The sequence below is a fragment of the Crocuta crocuta genome, unplaced genomic scaffold (genome assembly GCF_008692635.1).
Source record: "Crocuta crocuta isolate KB4526 unplaced genomic scaffold, BGI_CrCroc_1.0 scaffold21, whole genome shotgun sequence".
Taxonomy (NCBI): domain Eukaryota; kingdom Metazoa; phylum Chordata; class Mammalia; order Carnivora; family Hyaenidae; genus Crocuta; species Crocuta crocuta.
Genome location: NW_027527938.1, coordinates 1403378 through 1431240, shown reverse-complemented (window position 1 = coordinate 1431240; position 27863 = coordinate 1403378). Strand labels below are relative to the sequence as shown.

The 27863-nt window shown below is 32.1% G+C and overlaps 1 protein-coding gene across 1 annotated transcript in view; it reads left to right on the top strand.

Annotated features, from left to right (window-relative positions):
* Window positions 1-27863, top strand: part of SI (sucrase-isomaltase) — an 88264-nt gene that overhangs the window by 48244 nt on the left and 12157 nt on the right. Inside the window, exons 27-40 of the mRNA XM_077752234.1 lie at window positions 319-487; window positions 1958-2054; window positions 2149-2261; window positions 2360-2485; window positions 3954-4082; window positions 4802-4912; window positions 6844-6906; window positions 11616-11732; window positions 15323-15410; window positions 16330-16468; window positions 22195-22328; window positions 24090-24124; window positions 24209-24325; window positions 27218-27366. Coding sequence (XP_077608360.1) covers window positions 319-487; window positions 1958-2054; window positions 2149-2261; window positions 2360-2485; window positions 3954-4082; window positions 4802-4912; window positions 6844-6906; window positions 11616-11732; window positions 15323-15410; window positions 16330-16468; window positions 22195-22328; window positions 24090-24124; window positions 24209-24325; window positions 27218-27366 — 1587 coding nt within the window. The remainder of the gene's footprint in view (window positions 1-318; window positions 488-1957; window positions 2055-2148; window positions 2262-2359; window positions 2486-3953; window positions 4083-4801; window positions 4913-6843; window positions 6907-11615; window positions 11733-15322; window positions 15411-16329; window positions 16469-22194; window positions 22329-24089; window positions 24125-24208; window positions 24326-27217; window positions 27367-27863) is intronic.

Below are 27863 nucleotides of genomic sequence, written 5' to 3'. Positions count from 1 at the left end.
ATATTTTACTTTTAGGTCATATATTATTTATAACTTTATATTTTATTTTAAAAAGCAATATATATTTAAAGGTAAATATATAATCATATTTATCATATAGTTTATTTTATTAATAATGCTGAATAAAGACACCTATTTTAGATATTTTTTAACCTAGTCAAAAGAAAAATGTATTGGGATAATTATCTTCATTTAGTATTTGAGTACAAGGTATATAGAGAAAAATATCATTTGTTTTCATATCATGTAAGAATTACCATTATTATATTTGATACTACTTTTTATATATTTATTGAATTTGAATTGTTTTCTTTTCAGTTGGGATTCTCACCTGCCTGGATTTGCTTTTAATGACCAGTTTATTCAAATATCTACTCGCCTGCCATCAGAATATATATATGGTTTTGGGGAAGTGGAACACACAACGTTTAAGAGAGACCTGAACTGGCATACGTGGGGAATGTTCACAAGAGACCAACCCCCTGGTGTAGGTACCAGTATTTGACTACTCCATAAGGCAACTATGACCATGATCAGGATGGCCACCTCTTTGTAGGCCTATACTCAGTATTAAAGTTGTAACAAGGGGGCTGGAAGTCCCCAGACCTGCTATAGTGATTTAAAACAAACAAACAAACAAGCCACAACAAAGTGGTGAAAAGTACAGGACTGGATAATACTGGTTAAAGCACAGGATTGGATAGATAGTATCATTGATTACAGTGAAAAGGGAGGTTGTGACCCATTCCTTACCCTCTCTCTAAATTGTATAGAAAGAATATTCAAATTCAGAATCCCCTGCCAAGTCTACTTTTATTTTCAGCTTTTAAAAATAACTGACTAGGGTCCTCCTTGAATTTATGTATTTATTTTTACTCCTTTGATATTGGTTTAATGGTAACTTTTTCCTTAATCATACCCAGATATAGCTGTGCATGTTAGGAGGCCATACTGCTAGTTACATGTTTTTATATGCTCATGTCACTTTTTCCTATGTTTTCTCTTAGTAATGAAATACATTTCATGAATATTCAATGCATTACACAACTAATATTAACTATAATTATTCTAACCACATCAGAAAAACACACTTTAATAAAAATACTAATTTCTATTTTCACATGTGATATGTATTAAAGGATATATTCAGTATGAGATTATAAATGTGTATACTGTTGCAACTATTTTTTATTGTTAGGTGCTCAACCAATTTTTTTCTACCATAATATTTCAAACTTAGGTTATGCAGGCTGTTTTTCATTTATATCACTTGAAAGAATATGTTTTATAGAATGTATTTCTTTAAAACTATTCAACATTAATATTGACATTAATAGGTTAATATCATTTTGATTCTCAATATACAAATTTTCTTTCACATGCTCATTAATTAGTGGGATACAGTATGGGTCAAAGATGTCAGTTTGACTAGGGATCATCAACTTAATGATGATTAAGTTTCATTACCCTGAGTATAGATTTTTTATTCCAGAAATATCTAAGTAAAACTAAATTAAATGCTTTATAAATTATTATAGAAACAAGATATTATCATTTAAAATACTATCTTATAATATCATATAAACTTAGATATTATTGTAATCATTTTTCAGAAATTTTATTTTTTAAAAGGAATGCCAATTTATAAATAAATTAAGACACATGTCCTATAGAAAGAAACCCAACTACACCAAAACCAATTTTTTATATCAGTTTACGTATCTGTACGTGTCACAAATTTGTATATTCATTTGCATACTCTGAAGCAGTACAGGTTTGAATAATAAAGAGGTTATTTTCTAAAGGAGATATATTTAAGTATAGTTTTGTGTACAAAGAAGGAAGCTTTAAATTCTTACAGGCTCAATTTTATAATGAATTTAAGTTTTACCTTGACAAAACTCATATGCTATTACTATTTAAGTACTATATATTATGTTTAATGTTTTTATTTTAGTATAAACTTAATTCCTATGGATTTCATCCATATTACATGGCTCTGGAAGATGAAGGCTATGCTCATGGAGTTCTCTTACTTAACAGCAATGCAATGGGTAAAACAATCATTTCTTGAATTTCTCATAATTTATGTGTCTCTTTAATAAATTAATTAACATATATGTGTGTAATTATATTTTTGATTTTCAGATGTTACTTTTCAGCCAACTCCTGCTTTAACTTACCGCGTAATTGGTGGAATCTTGGACTTCTATATGTTTTTGGGCCCAACTCCAGAAGTTGCAACAAAGCAATACCATGAAGTATGATTGCACATTTTAAAAAACCAAAAATTTTTCTCTGTAATATAACATAACTCTCTTAGTTCACAAATAACGTTGTTGTTGTTTTTTCCCCAAAGGTAATTGGCCGACCAGTCATGCCACCTTACTGGGCTTTGGGGTTTCAATTATGTCGTTATGGGTACAGAAATACTTCAGAGGTTCAGCAAGTATATAATGATATGGTGGCTGCTCAGATCCCCTATGTATGTATATCAATTTTTAAAATAATGTTAAATCTGTCATGTATAAAAGCAAACTGAAATAAATATGTATAATTTAAAATTATTTTAAGGATTTGGCAACAATGCATGTTTAGATTTTTAATCGCACCTAATGAATTGGTCATGAGATTTTCATAGTGTTATTAGACTGCTGAAGGAAAAGAGATAATACCATCACGTTTTCTCCCTTCTCTCTAGTTCCATGATTGTGAGTTGTACTAAACAAGTGACTGTGCACTTGGTTCTCTCTAATAAACTTTGGGGTGGCAGAAGTAATCAGGTGTATTTCCCATATTTTCTTTATATGGGAGTAAGAGTCCACAGAAAGCTACTTCATCAACTGAGGTGACAAATTACAGAGAAGAAAATTGAGATGAAACTGAGTGATGTTTACCTTGAAATAGATGATAGTTATAATGTTGGGACACAGAATTTGAACACTTGCAGAATATCCTCATCACTCAATATTGAGAAAACTAAATATTACTGAGTCTCTAGAAATAATAGTCTCTGTGATTTTATTTTTTAGCAAGATTAAGGAATCCCAGGGGTCTTTCTGGGAGCACTTCAATAGTGACATCTAGAATACTTGGTATATAAGAACTTAATGTAAGAAAAATGAAAAGGTCTCATTATAAGACATGGTACCTGTAGTAGAATCAAGTATGTGGCTCTTAAATACGTTATTATGAGGAAATTAATTGTATAGGTAGATGATACAGAAATATGCATGTGGATTTTTTTTTATAAAAAGGGAAGTATTCTATTATAATGTCTACTATGTCAGCCATACTTTTTATAACACGTAAGAAGAAGAAATTGAATTAATGACTATTAACAGAAAATAATTAACAAATTTATTATTTTAGGTCTAAAGTGAAGATGTCATGATAAAATTCGAACATTTATTAGTTTAAACATGTTTGTAAATATGTATCTGTAAGGAGTATGATTTTGATATATAATAAAAGAATCTTATAATTGACAGATTTAATAAATAATTCTCTTTTGGCAATATTGAAATTATTTGAAATTATTTTCTATTTGCTTTATGGTTTCAGAAATAGAACAATGCTTTTTTCTGTATATATTATACAAAATTCCAAATTGCCATTTAACATAATTTCATAGCCTCATGAATCTTTTACTCTTGGGTCTTTCTATTTTCTTTAGAAATTACATAAAAAGGATACTGATCTGAAATCATCTTTAGAAATCAAAGTTGTTAAATGAATTGTTAACATTTATATGAACTTTTTCATGGAATAATTTGCATGTTTATATAGTAGTTTTATTTGTTGAACATTGTGTTAATTGATTAATTCTCTTTAGGATTACATGAAAAGGCATTCAAACTTTCATATTGCTGTTAGTTTTATAACTATGATAGAAAGTGATGCACTGACTCCTGTGATTTTTACCATACTACCGTAATCTTCATATCTTTCAGGATGTTCAATACACAGACATTGATTACATGGAAAGACAATTAGACTTTACAATTGATGAAAACTTCCGTGACCTTCCTGAATTTGTTGACAAAATTAGACAGGAGGGAATGAGATACATTATTATCCTGGTTAGTTTATATTTTATATTTTATCTGGGTCTTATTATCTTCATATTAAGATTTCTCTTCTAGAATGAGGTTGGGGGGTGTTTCAAAATAGAAAGACAAGTACTTTAAACTCCCCTAACTCTTTCTTTCTTTAAGACTTTTATTTACATGGGTTGCTACCAGGCTACCTTTAAATTTTGGTATTTCCTTAGAGATCTAAGACTGAATCTGGAAGTCGAAGGCAAACTGTCTTCTAATAACCATTGAAGCTACAAAGTGAGCTCAATTTATAGAAGCTATCGCAAAGTTATGATGGATTTTCTATTTCTATACAATTCTAAAATCATTCTTTGGGATTGCTTCTTATGCTTGTCATGTTTAAAAATTTGGCTTCGAGTTAGTGATTCAGTAGAGAGAATATTTTATCAATATCTTACTGGAGGCAAACTAGGCAGCCAGTAATCCCACTAGGAGGAATAAAAACAAAACAAAAAATGCTAGTAATATTTCTTGAAATCATAGCCAATATATTTTCACAAGTCCATAAAATTTCCTTCTAAGGAATTTAGGGGACAGTCTAGCTGGAACACTGTAGTTGACGCTGTCAGTCTATTTGTTAGTGTAGGTGAGAGCACAGTAAATGATAATGTAATGGTGGAAAATGATGTGTCATAACAGTGACCCAAGTGGCTGAACTTTTATTCCAGAGTTACCTGGTTTGTATTTCATTTTAATTTCAGGATCCAGCCATTTCAGGAAATGAAACAAAGCCTTACCCTGCATTTGATAGAGGACAGGAGAAAGATGTTTTTGTCAAATGGCCTAACACCAATGATATTTGTTGGGCAAAGGTATGGAATTGATATCCCGAAATAAATTAAGCATAAAAATGTTATTCCATTGAAAATTTCTATTGAATAGAAAAAACTGTTAAAGCCTTATTCAGAGGGAGAGACATATAATACAGAAATGTAATGATTTAGTAGCTTATAATTAAAATAATATGTACTTTATACAAATAAAATTTGAGTTCAACCCAAATTATTAGAAACAGAAAGAATTTATATCACTCATATGTAAATATTATTTGTTTCATCTTTATATTGTCTTTTACTGCATTTTAAAAATGTGTTTTATTATAAAATTACTGTTTGGAGATGGTTCTTCATTATTCTACACTGCAAGTCATTTAAATGTTTCTACTTCTTTTTTTAATAAAAGAGGCAATATTTTTAAGAGCTATACTTCTATTCCTGACTTGACCAAGGAATACAATTTACTGTATTTCATTTAAGCAATAATATGCAGACCTAGGTATATTAATATATTATAGAAAAACCCTGATTTGGCTTATATATAAAAGAGTAAACAAAAATCCATTAGTCATAACAAGAATGAAAAAGAAAAACAAACTAAATTCCATAATGTGAGACATGAAATGCAGTGTGGAATTCTTTTTTCTCTTGGACCAAAAATAGGACATTAGTGATAAAAATGGTGAAATTCAAACATGGCCTATAGATTTCTAGGTTTGGATAATTGTAGAGAGATTATAAATGTGTTAACATTAAGAGAAACAGAGTGAAGGATCTAGAAAAACTCTAGGTATAATATTTGCAGATTTCTGTAAGTCTGAAAATATTTCAAAACAAAAAGATAAAATAGAAAAAAAATCCTACGATAAACTTAATGAGAAGTCATAACATTTTAAGAATCATACAAGTATAGAGTATAGCATATTAACCACAGAAAAGGCTTTTTTTCCTTCCTACTTTCTTCTCATTTTATATGTCTATACACTTTCTTAGATTTCTGTCTCTGTTCCATTCCTTTAAAGAACTACTCCCTATCAGCAGCTAATCCTTTTTAGGTAATTAGTCCTTGGGGTTTATCTACATTTTTTAAGTGGAACTTTCTAAAAGAGAAAGAGAGCTTTCAGCATGATTAAATTTGGACTCTGTTTTGTGTGTTTGTTGTTGGGATAGAGGAAAACATTGGTAGATGGGGAGGCAGGGATGGGGGTGAGGGCTTGGAAGGTGAGAGAGAGATGGATACAGTACTAATTGTGAAAACTAAGAAAATATTTTCCTCAAAATGGCATTATCCATTAGATCTTCAATTCCTTTTAATTAAAAATATATTTATATGTAATACTAGAATAATTGTAGAAACAATTTTAATATACATTATATTAAATTTAGTTTATGACTTTATATTATTTCTTGACTAGAACTTTTGGTTACATTTATTACTATTTTAAAAATTTAATGTTTATTTAATTTTGAAGAGAGAGACAGAATGTGAGTGGGGGAGGGACAAAGGGAGAGGGGAAGACAGAATCCAAAGCAGTCTTCAGGCTCTGAGTTGTCAGCCCAGAGCCTGTCGCAGGCCTCAAACTCACAAACTATGCGATCGTGACCTGAGCTGAAGCTGGACGCTTAACTGACTGAACCACCCAGGTGTCCTCTCCTTTTTTTTTTTTTTTAATTTTTTAATGTTTAATATGAATAGTTTTTAAAACCACTACCTTCTACTAAGGTTGGTATTCTTTTTCTTATTTGCCATATTAAAGAGGAAATTAACATGGAAGATGGAAATGGTTTGCTAATGATATATTTCCAAAACACAAACTGAAAAAAGCAATTAAAGGAAGTACCGATCTATGCAGTACAAGCTTGAGTATACAATCTGCCTCCAAAACTCTATTATACTTTATTTACAGCTTAGTCATATCATACTGATTTTATTTTGAACTATTTTCCCATTTCTTCTTTCTCTGTAGGTTTGGCCAGATTTGCCCAATGTAACAATAGATGAAAGTCTTACTGAAGATGAAGCTGTTAACGTAAGTTTTAATTGATTGAATACACAAGTAAAAGAAGTTCAGCACTTGGATGTCATGATCATTTTGACCAATAATTCAGTTTGAGCATTTTCTTTAAAAAAGAAATGGATTGTTTTAAAATTCTCTTATGAGACCATATTTAAATCATAGAGAATTTAATTTTTAATTTTTTGAGGAATCTCCATACTGTGTTTCTTAATGACTGTATCACTTTGCTTCCTACTAATAGTGGACAAAGATTCCAATTTCTCCATATTCTTTCTCAAACTTGTTGTCTTGGTTTTTGGATAATAGCCATCCTCACAGGCATGAGGTAATATCTAATTGTGGTTTATACATTTCCCTGAAGATAAGTGAATTTGGACATCTTTCCATTTACCTGTTGGCCATTTGCCTGTGTTCTTTAGAGAACTGTCTATTCAAGTGTTTGCCCATTTTTTGAAGTTGCTTGGATTAATGTTTTTCTTTTTCTTTTTTTTTCTTATTGAGTCGTACGACTTTCTTATATACTTTGGAGATTCATACTTTATCTGATATACAGTGTTTAAATATTTTCTTTCATTCTCTAGGTTGCCTTTTCACTTTGTTGCTCATTTCCTTTGCTGTGTAGAAACTTTGATGTAGTATGTGTTTACTTTTGCTTTTGTTGCCTGTATTTTTGGCGTCATATCCATAAAATCTTTGCTATGACCAATGTCATGAAACATTTTCTCTTTATCTTTTCCTAGAAGCTTTTCAATTTCATGTGTTACATTTAAGTCTTTACTCCATTTTGAGCTGCTTTTTGTATACGATGTGATATATACACCATATACACCAAAAGGGTCCAATTTCATTCTTTTACATATGTGTATATCCAGTTTTCTCAGCACCATTTGTTGAAGAGACTACCCTTTCTTCATACTTTTGACACTCTTGTCAATGATCAGCTGACTATATATGTATGGATTGATTTCTGTATTCTGTGCCATTAGCCTAAGTGACTATTTATTGTGCATATATCATTCTGTTTTAATTTCTGTGGATTTGGAGTATATTTTGAAATCAGGAAATGTAAAGTCCCCAGCTTTGTTCTACATTATCAAGATTACTGTGGCTATTCAGGGTATTTATAGTTCCAAATGAATTGTAGAATTGTTTTTTCTTTTTCTGTGGAAGATGTCATTGACATTTTGATATAGGTTGCATTGAATTTATGGATTTCTTTGAATAGTACAGGGAATATCTTTCTATTTGTTTCTGTCTTCTTCAGTATCTTTCACCAATATGTTATAGTTTTCAGGGCACAGTGTTCTACTTCCTTAGATAATTTTATTCTTAAGAATAAAATTGAACCTATTATTAGTAGTAGTATTTTATTATTTCTGTTGCTGTTGTAAATTGGATTATTTTCCCAATTACCTGTTCTGATAGTTCATTGTTAGTGTATAAAATGAAACTGATTTTTGAAGTTGATTTTACATCCTGCAACTTTATTTGTTTATTGGTTCTGTGGGGGGGGAGGGGGGCTGACTGTACACACCTATGCGAAAAACTCAGGGTTTTTTTGACTGAGCATGATATTAGCTGGGGTGTTTAATATATGATCTTTATTATGTTGATATATTTTACTCTATTCTTAATTTTTTTAGAGTTTTCATTATGAAAGGGTATTGAATTTTTTCAATTTTTTCTGCATCGTTTGTTCATGTGATTTTTTTATCCTCATTGTGTTAAAGTGGTATATCACATTAATTGATTTTCATATGTTGAACAATCCTTACATAACAGGGATAAATTTCACTTGTTCATGGGGTATTACCTTTGTAATATACTGCTACGTGTAATTCTCTAGTATTTTGTTGAGGATGTTGCATCTGTATTCATGAAGGGTATTATTCTGTAGTTTTTCTTTTTCTTGTGGTATCTTTGACTTTTGTATGAAGGTTATGTGGGCCTTTGAAAATGCATTTGGAAGTATTTTCTCCACTTCAGTTTTCTGGGGATAAATTTGGAAGGATTGGCATTAATTCTTACTTAAATGTTTGGTCCACTTCTCTAGTGTAGTGTTTTGGTCCTGGACTCCTTTTGTAGGAGGTTTTTGATTACTAATTCAATCTCCTTACAAGTAATTGGTCTTTTCAAATTTTGGTGCATCATGATTCAACTTTAGTAGGTTGTAGGATTCTAGGAATTAAATATTTTTTCTATGTTATCCTCTTTATTGGTCGGTAATTATTCATAATAGTCTCATACTCCTTTTTATTTCTATAGCATCAGTTGTAATGTTTCATCTTTTATATCTTATTTTACTTATTTGACTTTTCTCTTTTTTTTTTAGTCTAGGTAACAGTTTGTCAATTTTGTATGTGCTGTCTACAAAAAAATAAATTTATATTTAAGGACACACATAGATGGAAAGTGAAGGGATATGAAAACGTATTCTATATAAATGGCAACCAAAAGAGAGCAATAATTATATCAGAAAAAATAGACTTTAAGTCAAAAACTGTCACAGGATACCAAAAAGACATTATTAATGATAATAGGTACAGTTCATCAAGAAGGTATGACAATTATAAATTTATATGCACCCAACATCAGAGCACTTGACTATATAAAACAAACATTGACAGAACTGAAGGAAAAATACATAGTAGAACAATGTAGAAGTATTAATATTTCTCCTTCAATAATGGATAGAACAAGCAGACAGAAAATCAACAAAGAAACAGTGAGCTTAAACAACACTATATAGAGACCATATGGACTTAACAGATATTTATGGAACATTCTACCCAGGAGTAACAAAGCATCCAATAGCTATCCAATAAGTTGCAACACAAATCTTAACAAATGTAAAACTGTTGAAGTCATACCAAGTATGTTTTTTGGCCAGTGAAAAGAAACTAAAATCAAAATCAAAAGGAAAATTGGAAAATTCACAAATATGTGCAAATCAGACAACACACTTTTGAATAGCAAGTGCACAAAGAAGAAATTAAAAGGGAAATTAGAAAATATGTTGAGACAAACAAAAATGAATATACAACACACCAAAACTTATGGGATGCAACAAAAGTAGTACTAAGAGAGATGTTTATAATGATAAGCAACAACATCATAAAAGAAGTTATCAAACAAATATCCTAACTTTATACCTCAATAAACTATGAAGAGAACACATTAAGCCCAAAACTAGCAGAAGAAAGGAAATAATAAAAGTTCAGCCAGAAATAAATGAAATAAACATTATCAAGACAATAGGGAAAAAATCACTGAAACTAAGAGTTAGCAGTCAATATTTTAGGTAGGTTAAATTATAATCATTAAGTCCTACAAGTTCATGTGTAAAAAATTAGAGGATATTCTTACTCTAAAACTTACCAAATTATTTCTAGAATTGAGCAAAAGAATTACTGAACAATGTTCTTGAGGAAAAAAGTCAATGTCTCAATTGCAGGTCTACCCATTACTCTTGGGTAATATCAGCTACAGTGGAGAGGAAGACATGGCTTCTATATATAGATTTGGAGGGGGAATGTCCCTTCAGTTTACAAAGGTTCATGTATAATCACAGGAATAATCTAACACAAAAGGTATAGATAGAGAATCTTGGATCACATATAACTGATGACATTTCCAGTCATAACTAATGATTTGTATTAAAGGAATGAAAGCAGCCATCTAAAAGAATAAAGCAAACAGAAAAATGAATAAATTGTGGAAAGAGCACAATAGATCTTAAACAAAACATGATGTTACTTTTCTTATTTATTTTTCATTATATTCTAGGGACTTAGCATAGAAAATATTTGTTGACTATAAACCCACTGAGCCTTCTTTCCTTATGATTAAAGGTATTACTGAGCAAAATGATATAATGAAGTTCCCTTCAGTCCTAAAAGTATCTATGATGTATGTGTTTTATAAATCCCTATATTCCCTACCCTTTGCATTATCTCAGTGCACAATGCCATCCCATACCCTATTCATGAAGACTATCCTGGCAGTTACTACATAGTATTAAAGTGTGACAGGAAAGCATGCAGGTGATGCTATGTTTTTCAGGCAATTGGTTTACCTGTTGTTCAATTCTCAGCTAGCACACATACTTTGACCTTGGAATTTATATGGGTAGGCTAACAGGTAGGAGATTTCCTTGGTAGGGAAAGCAGTAAATCACTTCTTCTCTGTTTAGGTGGGAAAGATTAGATGTGAGAAAGAAAAACAGTTGAGATAGTAATGTGACATGTTATTGGTCCCAGAAGGGCAGAAAGCTGGATAAACAAAATTTTACCAGATAAATGGGCTGTATGAAGGCATTTTTCTTACCTATCATCTTCCAAAAAAGTACATCTTAGTATATGGCTCTACACAAAAAAAAAATTCCTAAAATTATAAAAAGCACTGAAAATATATTTGTGCATTGTGAACTTTTTTTTTTTGACGATCCATAAGGACTCCAATGCTGTTGCCTTTTCTCTCCGTGTATCTCTCTCTCTCTCTGTTTCTCTGTCTGTCTTTCTCTCTTTCTCTCTTTTTACTCTTTATTGTTGTTGGGGTGGTTAGAGGGAAATAATATATATTAATGAAATTAGAGTTGGCATCAGGTTGCCTTCATTATCATTTGTGCACAACTTGTGAATCTGACAGTTAAATATTGGACTTAGACATTCATTGTCTCTCTTTTGAATTTCTACATGTAGGTATGAATTTTGTTTTTACAGGCTTCCAGAGCTCATGTAGCTTTTCCAGATTTTTTCAGGAATTCCACAGCAGAGTGGTGGGCAAGGGAAATTATGGATTTCTACAATAACCAGATGAAGTTTGATGGCTTGTGGATTGTAAGTAAACTTTAAGCAATATATGTTTTAAGTTGTTATTGTTTTAATTTATTGTGTAATGATTCTACAGAATTCTTACTAGATTCTAATAACATCAGCAAAGTATTCTTTGTAAAACTTAGCCCACTCAGCCTGGGTGGCTCAGTTGGTTAAGTTTCTGACTCTTGATTTCAGCTCATGTCATTTTCTCCCAGTTTGTGAGTTCAAGCCCCAGACAAGGCTCTGTGCTGACAGCACCTAAGAACCAGTGCAGCAGGCTCCTTCTCAATAAGACCAACACAAACACCCACACGCATCATATTTCCTAACCATTGAGTTCCGCAAAGCTTCAGTTCTAGTGGAAATAGCATAAGGTTTCTTCTAACAAGCAGATCAGAGCATACCTAGGTAAAACTCACCATACTCTAGGCAAGGTTCAAACACTCCCCACTGCAGGCAAGAAGAACTCTGCAGAGGATTGGCCTAAGGGATTGAGCAGCCATAACACATCAGCAGAGTGAATGCAGTACACACTGGAGACACTTCATGAAGTGCCAGGACCTGGACCTTAAATAATTTCTTCTTTAAAAAGCCATTACTCTCAGGAGCAGGAAATATTACAGGCTGTCCTACACAGAAGAAGACAGAGATTTATACAAAATGCCAAGATGAAGGATCCATCCCAAAAGAAAGAACAAGAAAAGGACACACCAGGGATTTAATCAAAACAATTATAAGTCATATGCCTGACCCAGAATTTAAAGCAACAATCATAAGCAGGGCTTGAGAAAGCATGGAAGACATTAGGGATACCCTTACCACAGAAATAAAAGAGTTTAAAATAAATCAGGCTGAAATGAAAAATGAAATAAACAAGATTCAAAATCAACAGTATATAATGACTACAAGGAAGAAAAAAACAGAGGAATGAATAAGTGATATGAATGATAGAATTATGGAAAATAATGAAGCTGAACAAAAGAGGAAACGAAAAATGTTGGATTATAAAAGTAAATTTAGGGATCTGAGTGACTCCATGAAATGTAATAACATTTGTATTACAGGAATCTCAAAAAGCAGAGAGAAAAGGGGGCACATTTATTTGAGAAATTATAGTTGATCTGGGGAAAGAAAAAGACTTTTGATTTTTTTTTAACATTTACTATTGAGAGACAGAGACAGAACATGAGCTTGGGAGGGGCAGAGGGACAGGAAGACACAGAATCTGAAATAGGTTCTAGGCTCTGAGCTCTCAGCACAGAGCTCGACGCAAGACTCAGACTCACAAACTTCGAGATCATGACCTGAGCTGAAGTTGAATGCTTAACCAACTGAGCCACCCAAGTGCCCTGGACAGTCTTCTAAATTGAGGAGGCAGAGAGAACTCCCATCAAAATCAACAAAAGCTGGCCAACTTCAAAAAACATTGTACTTAAATTTGCAAAATACAGAGATAAGAAAAAAAAAATACTAAAAGCAGCAAGACAAAAAAGTCCGTAACTTAAAAGGGAAGACAAATAAAGTTAGAAAGTATCTCCACAGAAAATTGGCAGGCCAGAAGAGAGTGGCATGATGTATTTACTATACAGAATGAAAAAATATGCAGTCAAGAATACTCTCTCTAGTAAGGCTATCATTCAGAATAGAAGGAAAGAGAATGTTTCCCAGAAGAAACAGAAACTAAACATTTCCCAGAGTTGATGACCACTAAACAAGCCCTGCAAGAAATATTAAAGGAGACTGCATGGGAAAGAAAGACCAAACGCAACAAAGACTAAAAAGGAACAGAGAAAATCTCCAGAAACAACAACTTTACAGGTAATGCAGTGGCACTAAATTCATATCTATGAATAATCACTCTGAATCTAAATGGACTAAACGCTCCAATCAAATGACATGGGGGGAGGTTATCAGAATGGATAGAAAACCAAGATTCATCTATATGCTGCCTGCAAGAGACTCATTTTAGACCTAAAAATGCCTGAAGATTGAAAGTGAATAAATGGAGAACCATTTACCATACTAATGGATGTCAAAAAAAGGCAGAGTAATCGTACTTATATGAGACAAACTAGATTTTAAAACAAAGACTGTAACAAGAGATGAAGGGCACTATATCATATTAAAGGGGTCTATTCACCAAGAAGATGTAACAATTTTAAATATTTATGCCCCCATCTTGAACACACTAATATATAAATCAATTAATAGCAAAAATGAAGAAATTCATTGATAACAATACAGTGATATTAGGGACTTTAACACCCCACTTACAGCAATGGGCAGATCATCTAAGCAGAAAATCAACAAAGAAGCAATAGCTTTGAATGACACACTGGACCAGATGGACTTAACAGATACATTAAGAACGTATCATCCTAAAGCAGCAAAATACACATTCTCTTTGAGTGTACATGGAAAATTCTCCAGAATAGAGCAACATAGTAACTCAAAAATCAGGCCTCAACAAGAAAAAAAAAAAGATAAAGATTGTACCGTGCATAATTTCAGAACACAACACTAAGAAACTTGAAGTCAACCACAAGAAAAAATTTGGAAAGACCACAAGTACATGGAGGATAAAGAACATTCCATTAGAAAATGAATAGGTCAACCAGGAAATTAAATAAGAAATTTTTTTTAAAAAGCATGGAAACGAATAAAAACAAGACAGTCCAGAACCTTTGGGATGCAGCCAAAATGGTCATAAGAGAAAAGTATTTAGCAACAAACACCTACCTCAAGAAACAAGAAAAATCATAGAAACAGCATAACCTTACACTTAAAGGAACTAGAAGAAGAACAAGAAATGAATCCCAAAGCCAGCAGAAGGAAAATGGTAAAGACTAGAACAAAAATAAAATGCAGAACACTTCTCTCACTGTACGTAAAACTCCATCTTATTGAACATAAGGAGGAAAAGATTGAGAGAGAAGAAAACAATAAAACATACTCTTAACTATGAGAACACACTGAGAATTGTTGGAGAGGAGGTTGGCAGGGGGATAGGTGAAATAGGTTATGGATTATAGGAACGGCACTGATTGTGATGAGCCCTGGGTGTCATATTGTAAGAGATGAATCACTAAATTCATCCATACCTGAAACATAGATGATAGATATAGATAGATAGATAGATGATAGATAGATAGATAGATAGATGATAGATAGATGATAGATAAGTTGAGTAAGTATGTTTTCAGTATGTGTAAACAATATTATGTGGTTTAAAAAAAACACAAACCATTGTTTTTTGCTTTTTGTTTTTCAAAACCAATTGGTACAAGGAACTGAGGCAGGAGAGGAGAGAACATGGGAGAATATACACTACTATAATTTAATTTTCTGTCTAAAAACAATTCACTTTTTATGCGTGTTATATCTACAGAGAAAAGTAGGACATTTTATGTTTTTAAAAAGGAGTTATGAAATCTAAAAAAGAAACACTAAGTTAAATTAACTCTTTTATTGAGGTGTCTTATGGTTTTGCTTTAGAAGAGTAAATGTGCCATTACTCAAATATGCTGCTTTAATTTATTTGCGACCTGAATTAGTTCCTTTGTGGATATATTCTCTACTTTACTTTTCTTTTACTTTTCTCTATTTTTTAGGATATGAATGAACCATCAAGTTTTGTACATGGATCAGTTACTAATCAATGCAGAAATAAAGAGTTAAATTATCCACCATATTTCCCAGGTACACTTTAGTTGCTACACCTTTGATGTTATTGCTATTTATTAATCAGGTTTATATGCTTTATGATGTAGGGAACTGGATTCACATTCTTAATTCTCACTACTCATCTACACATTGAACCACACCTCAACCCATTCCTAATTCCATTGAACACTATTTGGAAAAGAAAAATCAAGAAACATGTTTTATTTATATGTACACATTCCTACACACATTTGAAATTGTTACTTTGATTTTCCTAAGAAACTTCCGAGATTTGAAAATTGTCAATATTTCTTAAGATTAAAAAAAAAACTTTTTTAAATATTTATTTTTAAATTTTTCTTTATTAGAAAAAAACGAAACAATACTAACAGCACTTCTTTGGTTGTCCTTGGCCCAGGAGAGAAGGGTCCAGTTGCTCAGTATTCATCCTCATACTCCATGTACTGTTGATATCTAAAGTGATGGCAAAACTCTGAAATAAATGCATCATTAGCTAAGAAAAAGAGTATCAAATAATAATGTTATAGCATTGCCTGGTTCTTAACCCCAGGGCTTTATGTAAACGAATAGATTTTTTATCAAAATCTAATTAATCAGTATGTCTCACCTGAGTGCATAAAATACAGTAGACATTTAGGAGTATGCTTATTTTTCAGGGTTTTATTAATTAATGTTAATTCATAACATTTTTATTGCTGAATACAGTAAAATTTTTCACATATTTTTTAGTTCAGTTGTAAGGGCAGTCAGTTACTATTGCAGATTATTTTTCACTTTTAATTAGCAGAGACAAAGTGTACAAATGATTAAAAAATCAATATTATTTTAAAACAATGGTTAATGTTTTTGCCAAAAGAATTTACAATTATGATTTCGACATTCAATTATAGGGTAATTTATAATATATTAATATGCTTCCATTGATTCTCCCCAGAAATCACAAAAAGAACATTCGGGTTACATTTCAGAACTATGTGTATGGAAACTGAACAGATTCTTAGTGATGGATCATCCGTTTTGCATTATGATGTCCACAATCTATATGGATGGTCACAAATGAAACCTACTTATGAGTAAGCAATGTTCATAATTATCTTTTTTGACTCTTTATTATCTTTTATATTAATGTGACCTACTTTCAGAGTTCTTCCCTGCTGGCCTTTTCTGGTAGTATTTTCTTACCCAATATTCTCTGTAACTTACTTGGTCCTTTATGGCACTTCGAATTATTAACTCTCTCTCTCTCTCTCTCTCTCTTCATCTGTTTCATTTATCACTGATTTAAACTTTCATCCCATTCCAAAAGGAATCCTGAACAATGTTATTTTGTTCTTTCCTAGCTCTTAGTGGCTGTGCTTAACATAGAATAGGTATGCAATAAACAGTTGTGAATGTATAAATTAGTAAATAATGTATAGTTTGATGTCATTAATTAAGGCATTAAAATTAGGGTAAATCTTTTGTTTAAGTGCAATATTACCCAATTAGAATGTGTATAAGTGAACTTGATTTAAACTTTTATGTGAGGCCGGTGATAATGGAACACAAGCCATCCTTTGAAGATCAAGTCTCTATTACCACTGTCCAATAACACTTTTTGCAATGATAGAAATGTTTTATAATTCTGGGCTGTCCAATATGATATCTACTAGTCATATGAGGCTATTGAACAATATGACTTCTGTGACTCAGAAATGGACTTTAAAATTTTAATTTTAATAAATTTAAATTTAAATTAGTCCCATGTGCTGATGTGCACCATATTACACAGTGCAGCTCTAGGTCACTGGCTCTTATTTACACAGTATAATCACCTGGAGATTTTTAATAAATATATTGATTAATTGATCTGTACTACAGCCTAAGAGCTGAATTTTTAAAATAATATTTATTTAGTTTTGAGTGATAGACAAAGCATGAGCAGGGGAGGGGCAGAGAGAGGGAGACACAGAATCCGAAACAGGCTCCAGGCTCTGAGCTAGCTGTCAGCACAGAGCCCAATGTGGGGCCGAACCCACAAACCATGAGATCATGACCTGGGCTGGTCTGACACTTAACTGACTGAGCCACCCAGGTGCCCCCATTTTACTCTTAAATAACAAATATTATAATGAAGTGATCAGTACAACCTTCCAAAGAACATTTTATGTTTTAAAGACATAATACATTTCATTAGTGTTAATTTTTGCTCCTGTCCATAAAATTTTCAGTAAAAGTTTTATTTGTTATTTAAATTAAGCAGATTAATAAATTTTAAATGAGTTGAATAGCTCAGTTTACACTTTACATATGTTTTAGATACTTTCTTAATATTTAATTTTTTCAGTTATAATAGAAAAAATTATTGAACTCTTGTTCAAAAATTTTAGAACTAAATATAGTAAAATTTTTAGACCTTGACAAATGTAAAAGGATGCTATTAATAAATTGCATTTACATTTAAGCAAAGAATGGAAAGTAAAGACTTTTTATTTACAATTGGAGAAGAATTAAATAATTAAAGACATTTTGTTTCTTTAAGTTACTCAGACTATAGCATTTTATTGTCCCCTTTTTTATTCATTTTTTTTTCTTTAAAAAATGCTACACATTTGACATTCAACTAGTTCTTGCTACTGTGCTCTCCACTAAACATGTCACAAACAAGCAAACCAAGGAAAGAATACAATGAGGTGATTCAGAAACAGGAGAAAAATAATCAGCTTGAGAAATTGCAAACAATTTTAGAGGACGGACTTTGGATACCAGTTGCAAATCAAAAGTTTCATATGTAAATGCCATACAAAAACTTTCAGTCTTCAATAGATCAACTTCTCTTATTATTTAAAATTCAGTGTTGCACTGAAACAAAGCCTATGCTTCAAATGTATAAATAAATACACTTTAAAAACTGCCTCAAAGTGTGTGCTCGACTTTCAAAGAAATATTCAAGGATTATATAACTATATATTCCATATTTTCAACTTCAATAATACCTGAAGTGAAATTAGAGATTACTATATATTTTTCACTAGAGAGAATGTAGAAAAATCAAAATCTTTGTCTCCTTTTAGAAATTCAGGTGGTGTTAAAGATAACAATTTTTAAGTAAATGCCCCAGATTTTTGTAATCATAATTTAGAATGGAATAAAATAATCAATAAATACAAGTTATTTTCTTAGGTATTTCTATAGACTGAGCTAGATGGCAAATTAAAAAATCACATTCTATTTCTTTCTATTTTTAATGTATCTAACTTGAAAAATAGGTGCTTTTTTGAGTGGGAGAATTATGTACTATCGAAAGTGACCTCTTGCAAATATTTTAACAAAAATAAGTTTCGGAGATAAAAACAAACAATATAGTCACACTTCCACTAATTTGGACATTTTCCCGTTTATAACTGTAACTTCTTATTAATTAGCTGTTAGTCATCTGAACAGACACTGAACATATGTCTCTTATCATTAATTCCTGATTAATATGGCTGAGTTGAACATTGATCTAGCTGGTATCAATGCTTATTAAAAAATGAGATCTGGGGCACCTGGGTAGCTCAGTCGTTTCAGCTCTTAATTTCAGTTCACGTCATTGTCTCAAATCTCATGGTTCAAGCCCCACAGCTCACTGACAGTGTGGAGCCTGCTTGGGATTCTCTCTCTCTCCCTCTCTCTCTGCCCCTTGCCCACTCATGCAAGCTCTCTCCCTCTCAAAGTAAATAAGTAAACTTAAAAACATTTGAGATCTGAATCCATAAACCTATTTGCATGGTTTAGCCATTCACGTTATCTTCTTAATAATGGAAATTTCAAATTTAAGTTTTTATTATACACTCAAAAACAATGGAAATATTTTAGCTTACAAGAACTTGTTATTCCACTCTAAAACTAAAACTGAAATTATATTTTCTCATCTAATGCTAAGCCTATTTGAGATGTGAAATGGGTATGTTACTATTTCTAATGAATTTTAACATGTAATACTGAATGATTTGTTTGCCAAAAAGTAATTCAATAAAATATCTTTAGTTTTCAAAGAGTTTGTTTAAATAAATGAGGAGAAAAATACTCCTGTAATAACTTTATTTACTCTAAGCAATACTAGTCAATATTCTAAAATAATTTAATGCCACCTAATCAGAGACATAAGTTTCTGAAGCATAGTTTTCAATTGATTTCATCAGTAAGTAAAAACAAAGGCAAATTGAATTAATTTCAAATTATCTTTAGTAACCGTGATGAAAATAAATATATCAATATTGAAGATTTAAAATATATTTAAAAGTTTCAATTCAATATTCCCCTTTTACATTATCCACTTTTGTAATATATATGAATAGTTTTCTAAAACTAATTTTTTAAAGAAGGCTGTTTTTCTCAATAATTTAAGATATATTTAGAAGTTTTTAAGTCCTCTTCTATACAGTATTCATGTAGGTGACTAAAAACACACAATAAAAATACTTCCATAACACAACATTATAATCGTTTGTATTAGCTAAATTTTTCAAAATCAAGCGGTAACAGAGGACAAACTGTCCTACAGGTGAAAAGTTTTTCTTAAAATTGAGCTAAACTCATTACGACCAAACCATTTGTAAAGTTAGAACATGTCAAAAATATTTGGAAAATATTTCTAGTGATGGGACTTTAAATTGTATTTTCAGTGACAGCAAGTGATTTCCCAAAGTTTTGTTCTCTATTCTGTGAAAGGTTACAGAGGAGATTCTTCTAATATAAGAAATTAAATTTTCCTTAAGAGAAAATTATTATAAAAATAGCTAATGCAGAATTCTTCTCAGTCAGATATCTAATTAGGCATACATTCAGTTATTGATTTAAAGCCTCAGTAAAGAATTTTTGCAAAAGTAAGACATATAGCAGAAAAAAAGAAATTCTTTTAGAGTATATATTTCTTGAATGTTAAAATTTGAGACAACTCTATCCCATATAATTTTTTATCAGTAAATAAAATCAATTCTGTTTAAAAATTAATTAAACTTAGACTATATATTTCACATATATTTTTAGATTGATCATCTGTTCTTTTATTCTTGATATAAATAACCATTTTTTTAAGTTTATCTATTTTGAGAGACAGAGAAAGAGAGAGAGAGCCAATGGGGTGGGGCATAGAGAGAAAGGGACAGAGAGAATCTCTACTCAAGCAGTCTCCACATTGGCAGCACAGAGCCTGACACAGGGCTTAAATTCATGCTTCATGAGATCATGACCTGAGCCTAAATCAAGAGTCGGTTGCTTAAGTGACTGAATCACCCTGGTGCCCCAGTAATCAGTCATTTCTTATTAAATGTCAGCAAATATATGTAATGTGTGTTACATATATTTATGTACCTAAATATGTAGATCTTTTATATTTATTATAGAAACTTAAGCACTGAAAATGATTTCTTTATTGATCTTTTTAAACATAGACATATATACAAGTAGGAAATTTTAAGTTAGCAAATACAATATGGTGTTTATTACTAACAGACAGTTCAATTTACCATATTATATCTATTGAAAACACTTTTAGTTTTCTGTAATTTTGATTTGAGAAATTCATTAATTCAAAAACTTCTTGAGTTACTGTTATAAGCCAAAACTGTATTAGGTGTAAAAAGTACAAAGAAGATTAAGACATTATCTTTAACTTCAAGAATTTCAAGGTCTCACTGAAGAAACTTTATATATGAAGAAATCAGTACAAACACTGTGATCCATGCTGTAATAAGAAAATGATTGTAAAGTCTGCCTAATTAGGTTTCTGAAGTATCTCTTTCCCTAAAATAGTTCTATACATATGCAGTTGATTTCAAATAATATAAAAATAAATATTTTACTTCCAATTAATAGTGGAAATTTTTTCAGGGCACCCAGGTGACTCAGTTGGCTGAGCATCAGACTCTTGATTTTGGCTCAGGTCATGATCCCAGGGTTGTGGGATTGAGCTCCTCACCAGGCTCCAGGCTGGACATGGAGTCTGACTCAGATCTCCATCTCTCTCCCTCTGCCCCTCTTCCTTGCTTACACATACACTCTCTTTCAAATAAAAACAAATAGTGGAATATTTTTTTCTACTTTTGCTCATATAGTATCACAGAGAGAGAGGGAGAGAAATGCAGATAATATAAAAATAATGAATTATTGTATTATTTTTAGCACTAGAATATGTTTTAAAATGAATAGTAAATCATTAAGGTCATTGTTCCAAGACTGAAGAGAGGAGAAAACAAAAAGAAATATGATATAATTTGTAAAATTCATTCTCTTGAGATCTGACTTTGGATAGATCTATGCTTGAAATAAAACTACTTTTATATTCAACACCCAAAATTTCACTCTCTCCAATCTCCCTTCTAAAACAGGGAGTACTATAGCAAAGATTCTCTGTTGAGTAATGTGGAGATTAATTATTGACATGCTATAATTGAGAAGGGTTGGAGCATTCAATAGTTAGAGCCTATTCAAGGGAACATATTTAAGTAGAATAAAATAAATCTATTAGAAAAACCCTAAAGATATCATTAGTTACTTGATTTGATAACTTCAATAGTTGACCTAATTTGTATTCATTGAACAAATAAAGGCCACTTAGGCCTGTCAGTTTGATAAATGTTGAAAGGGAAGAAAAATGTTCTTTATGTCTATGAGAATTTTATAGTATAAATGAAAGAAGACTTATAAAGAACTAGTGTAATAAGAGATAACAAAGACACCATAAAAAAACACATCTTTTTAATGAAGTGCTCATAAGTAGAAATGTCTGAAAAGTACCTCATGTAGGAACTCATTGATTCTTCTCCATCAATGTCAGTGCATTGCAAAAGACAACTGGCAAAAGAGGAATTGTTATTTCTCGCTCAACATATCCTACTGGTGGACAGTGGGGAGGACACTGGCTTGGAGACAACTATGCAAAATGGGACAATTTGGACAAATCGATCATTGGTACGTGAGTCCCCATCTTTATCATTACCTTTGCATTTTCTGTTAAGTATTCACTTTTTCTAGTAATAGTGTATATACCTCATAACTCCTTCTCAGAAACATGTTTTTTGCATCCTATTTAATGACAAATAGCATCATGAAAATGCAGTGGGCCATAAAGTAGAAGCTGGAATGTTTTCTAGAAACTAATGATATCCAACAAGTTTATTTTAAGACAATAATTCTGTCCCTTTTGGTCTCAGCTCACTGGGAAAGGGCAGTAGCTGGAAAAACAATATGTAGAGCTAAGAATAGAAATGGGTAGAAACTCTAGATTCTAGGGAATAAGAATCACTCATAGATGCTAAAGACAAGCATTTCTTTTTTTTCTTTTAATTTTTTTCTAATGTTTTTATTTTATTTCTGAGAGAGAGAGAGAGAGAGACAGCGTGAACAGGGGAGGGTCAGAGAGAGGGAGACACAGACTTGGAAACAGGCTCCAGGCTCTGAGTTGGCTGTCAACACAGAGCCCGATGCGGGGCTCGAACCCATAAACCATGAGATCATGACCTGAGCCGAAGTCGGACACTTAACCGACTGAGCCACCCAGGTGCCCCACGACTGAAGCATTTCTAACGAAATTTTGAAAGAGTATTTTGACAGTTGTTAGGTAAATAAGATATTATCATTTTAAAGAGGAAACTGATACTTTCTGTTTCAGATCTAGTCATAAAAGTTCTTTATTATTTATATTTATATTAGTGATTAAGGAAAACAATCAATGTTACTACTTTAAAAGAAGAGCTGGGATATTGTATGAATTCTTTTTTATTGAAGTGATCTCAGAGGATTTTATTTAATGAGGATAATTATTATTTTTTTTCAAATAATGAGGCATATGGTTAAATAATTACATAGACAGCCTTTTATTTTATTTTGTTTTCTAAGCATCATCTATACAGCAACCAACCAGATCACTTCTGTACCTTTAGCTTACAGGTCTACTTTTCCTCCTTTCCAAATGGAAGTACTAACCTGACTTTTTCTTTTTTTTAATGTTTTATTTTTATTTTTGAGAGAGAGAGTGTGAGCAAGGGAGGGACAGAGAGACAGAGGGAGACACAGAATCCAAAGCAGGCTCCAGCCTCTGAGCTGTCAGCACAGAGCTCAGTGCGGGGCTTGAACCCACAAATGGTGAGATCATAACCTGAGCTGAAGTCAGATGCTTAACTGATTGAGCCACCCAGGCGTCCCAGCTTTAAAAAAAATGAAACCAAGGCACCACCTGGGTGGCTCAGTCAATTAAGCAACCAAATCTTGGTCAGGATCTCACACTTAGTGAGTTTGAGCCTGACATTGAGCTCTGCTTGAGATTCTTTCTCTCCCTCTCTCTCTGCCCCTCCTCTTCTTATGCTCTCTCTTTCTTTCTCTCTCTTTCTAAATAAATAAGTAAACTTAAAAACATACAATTAATATTAAAAATGAAACCAAGGAGGACACTGCCATTTTTTCTCATGCTATAATGTATTTATAACTATTTTGTGCCCTAAATATACCATCTTAAAAATGACAAAGAAGCATAGTGTCTTATTTTTATAAATGTCATTAGCATTATAACATAACATGAATATTGTAAGGGGATATGATAGATATATTAATAATCTGAAAAATGTTTCATTAGATTAGGGATTATTAGAAATGGAACATCTTCATAAATAGAATCATCAAATATCAAAATATATGATATAGTATCTTTCTAATTTTTTTCGGGATTTTTTTTAGGTATGATGGAATTTAGTCTTTTTGGAATTTCGTATGTAAGTAGCTCTATTTTGTTTATCTTTATAACTTATAATTTTTAAGTAAAAAACATTGAAATTAAATATAACAATATATTTTAGACTGGAGCAGATATCTGTGGTTTCTTCAACAATTCAGAATATGAGCTCTGTGCCCGCTGGATGCAACTCGGAGCATTTTACCCATACTCAAGAAATCACAACATTGCGTTTACCAGGGTATGTAATTACCACATATGCTCTTATTCCTTTCCTCCTACGAACATTGGAAGTTTTGAATAGAACTTCCCCTGCCTGGCTGATTTCCAGTGCTTGCTTTGAATGAACACCTTTACATTTACTGAGGACATCAGAGCCCATCACTTTGAGAATATTCTGGCTTGGGTTACTCTTCTTTATACTTTGAGGTGTAGAACTTGGTTAGCTGACATACGTACTGCTGTTCTATATAAATTAGCCAGTGGGGAAAAACTGCTTCTGTAACTTCTTCCAAACTGAGACAGAACAATAAAAAAAATCAGCTTCAAACTAAATTAGAAGTGAAAAGTCATTTGAAATACTATCAGTGCATGAAAATAAGCAGATTTAAAAGGCGAATGTTAAGATTATGAGTTGAAAATTTGAGGAAAAAGGAATTAAGAGAGCTAATTCTTGTGTGGTGGCACAACTCTACACTTTACTAAATTGTCTGAAGAGTTTTGAATAAGAAGGGTGACTGTATTAAAAGTTATGGAAGAGTATGAACAGTTAAACGCAATACCCAAGAGCTTGATTTTGTGATACTGACTTTAATGAAGAAGTGCAGAAGAAAGAGGAATTATCAAAAGTGCCTCATGGAAGAGTTCCAGACAGAACTGCTCTTTGAAGGATGGGTTCTAACTGTAGTAACTCAATGGTGGATCTCATCAGGTGCTGTGAAATCTTTGTTTCCCTCCTGGGAAATTTTTGTTAGAATAGAAGGGAAGATTTATTTTAGAAAATGAAAATCTATACAAGGATAGAAGGCAGTATGGGGCCACATTTTGGAAGAATTTGAAAGTTGGGCAATAACAACATAACTTGATGAAATAGGAATATTTTAACAGGAAAACTTGCTGTCAGTAATGCAATTTAGAAAGCTGTAATATTGGAACAGTGGGATGAATTAATAAAAGCCGGGACAGCCATTTATTCAACAAGTATTTATTAGGAGGCCACTATTTAATATTTACAAAGTCCCTACCCTATGATTCATAAATTGTAGGCAGGATAGAGATAATAGGCAATTATGTGTGTGTATATGTCTGTGTATATATGTATAATCAGGTAAAAATAAATGTATATGAGGGAAAGCCAGTGTAAGCTAAATTGACAGCGATTTGCGGGATTCTGATTTAGAAAGGGTATCTAGGAAGGTGTTCCTGGATAAAGTGACTTAAGCATTAGTGTGGAGACTTGAGAGGGGCACAAAAACCATAAGCAATATAAGGATATGGGGGAGGAGAATTTCAGACAGAGGGAGTCAGTGAAAACTCCAAGATGGGAAGGTGGTTGGAATTTTGGAGACGATGAAATAAGAGGAGGAGGAAAAGACTGAAGAAGAATATCTCTGTAAAAATCTGCAAAACAGAAGGCTCAACTTAAGTTTAATTTTGAGGTAGTGTAATTGAATTTGAGAATGCATGGTTTAGGGGCACCTGGGTGGCTCAGTCGGTTATTCAGCTCAGGTCATAATCCCATGGCTTGTGAGTTTGAGTTCCACATCGGGCTCTATGCTGACAGCTCAAATCCTGGAGTCTGGAGCCTGCTTCAGATTCTGTGTCTCCATCTTGCTCTCTATCCCTCTCCCACTCACGCTCTGTCTCTTCTTCAAAAATAAACATTAACAATTTTTTTTAATGTGTGGTTTAGACTTAAATGCTTGTATATCAGCTTGTCAAACCTAGTGAAGTCAGATAGTAACAGATAGGATCTTTGCGTCTTTCTTCTTACTTGACTTTGGAACTAGTAACAATAGGATCTTATAGCTTAATAATTCTTGGACCATTTTATTTTCAAGGTTTTGCCTATTCTAACATTGTTACATATTGCAAACAATCAACCATCATTCATACTTTCTAATCTAAAGTTTATTAATCTAAATCAAGCTTACTGAAATCTAAAAATGTTGGAATCTTCATAGATATGGCCAGCTCATAAGGACCCCCTTTCCATTAATATCAACAAAAAACATGAACCTATTGCCCCCTAGATTATGTGGCAGCCTTGTTTGTTCCCCTAGCACACATTAAAATATAAAATACTAATTGCCTTCCCTATTATTTTCTGAGTAAGTGCAACAACATTTTTTAACAAGCTTTTAATCTTTCCAGTATCAATTTTAATTTTTTACTTAGAGTATGTATTTCAGAGCTGACCTGGGCATACTCTTCTTCCTTATTCAGCATTAATTAGGTCTTTTCTCTCTTCTATTCTCTTCTTTAATATCATAATTTATCCATTTCTCATGAGTACACATAATGTGGAGGGGGTCACCATGATAGGCTCTGCATATGTCTGTTTATTTCAATCCACTTTTTAAAAATTTGTTGATGTTTATTTATTTTTAAGAGAGAGAGAGAGCACAAATGGGAGAGGGGCAGAAAGAGAAGGAGAAAGAAGATCCTAAGCAGGCTCTGTGCAGAGTGCAGAAATCCTTATGCAGGGCTCAGCTCAGACTCACAAACCGTGAGATCATGACCTGAGCCAAAGTCCGACACTTAACCGACTAAACCACTTAGGCGCCCCTATTTCAATCCACTTTTATATAGCATTTCATTGCTCTAGTCTTTTTACCCTGTCTATCAATCACTATGTTGTCACCTATTCAAATTGAACTGTTCTTTACATATGTTGACCTAAACTAAATCAAGCTACTGGTGTAATTTGCATTTTTCTTATTGAAATATTAATATTCTGTCTCCATTATATGATAGTAATACTATTGCATAAAATTTTTGGGAAGAAGGTATGTAACACATATGGCAATGAATGAATATTATTTTCTACTTTTTATTCTCCAAAAATGTATTTGAAAATTGTGATTTAAACCAGGACAAAAGCTTATGATTATTTCATTCTGCTTTATTTCAGAGACAAGATCCTGCTTCCTGGAATCAAACTTTTTCTGAAATGTCAAAGAATATTCTAAATATTAGATACACTTTATTACCCTATTTCTATACACAGATGCATGAAATTCATGCTCATGGTGGCACTGTTATTCGACCCCTTTTGCATGAGTAAGTGCACATCTTCTTTTCTGCCAAAAAGAAAATAAGTTTCATTTAATTTACTTAATAATCTCTTATAGAATATTTGAAACTGGAAACATTTTCATTGTTATTTTAGTATACATGTTGGGTTAATAGACATTTACATAAGTGAGTCTATTAATAAACAAGATGCTATGAAAAATGAAACATTAATCAGTTATTAAAAAGTAATAATTCTTGGGGCGCCTGGGTGGCTCAGTCGGCTGGCTGCTGGACTTCGGCTCAGTTCATGATCTCACAGTTTGTGGTTACGTGTCCCACATTGGGCTCTGTATTGACAGCTCAGAGACTGGAGCCTGCTTCAGATTCTGTGTCTCCCTCTCTCTCTGCTATTCCCCAGCTTGTGCTCTGTCTCTACTTCTCTCTCTCTCTCTCAAAAATAAATAAACCTTAACAATTTTTTAAAAAAGTAATAATTCTTAGAAATAACTACTGTACACCCAGAGTTAATTTAGACTTATATA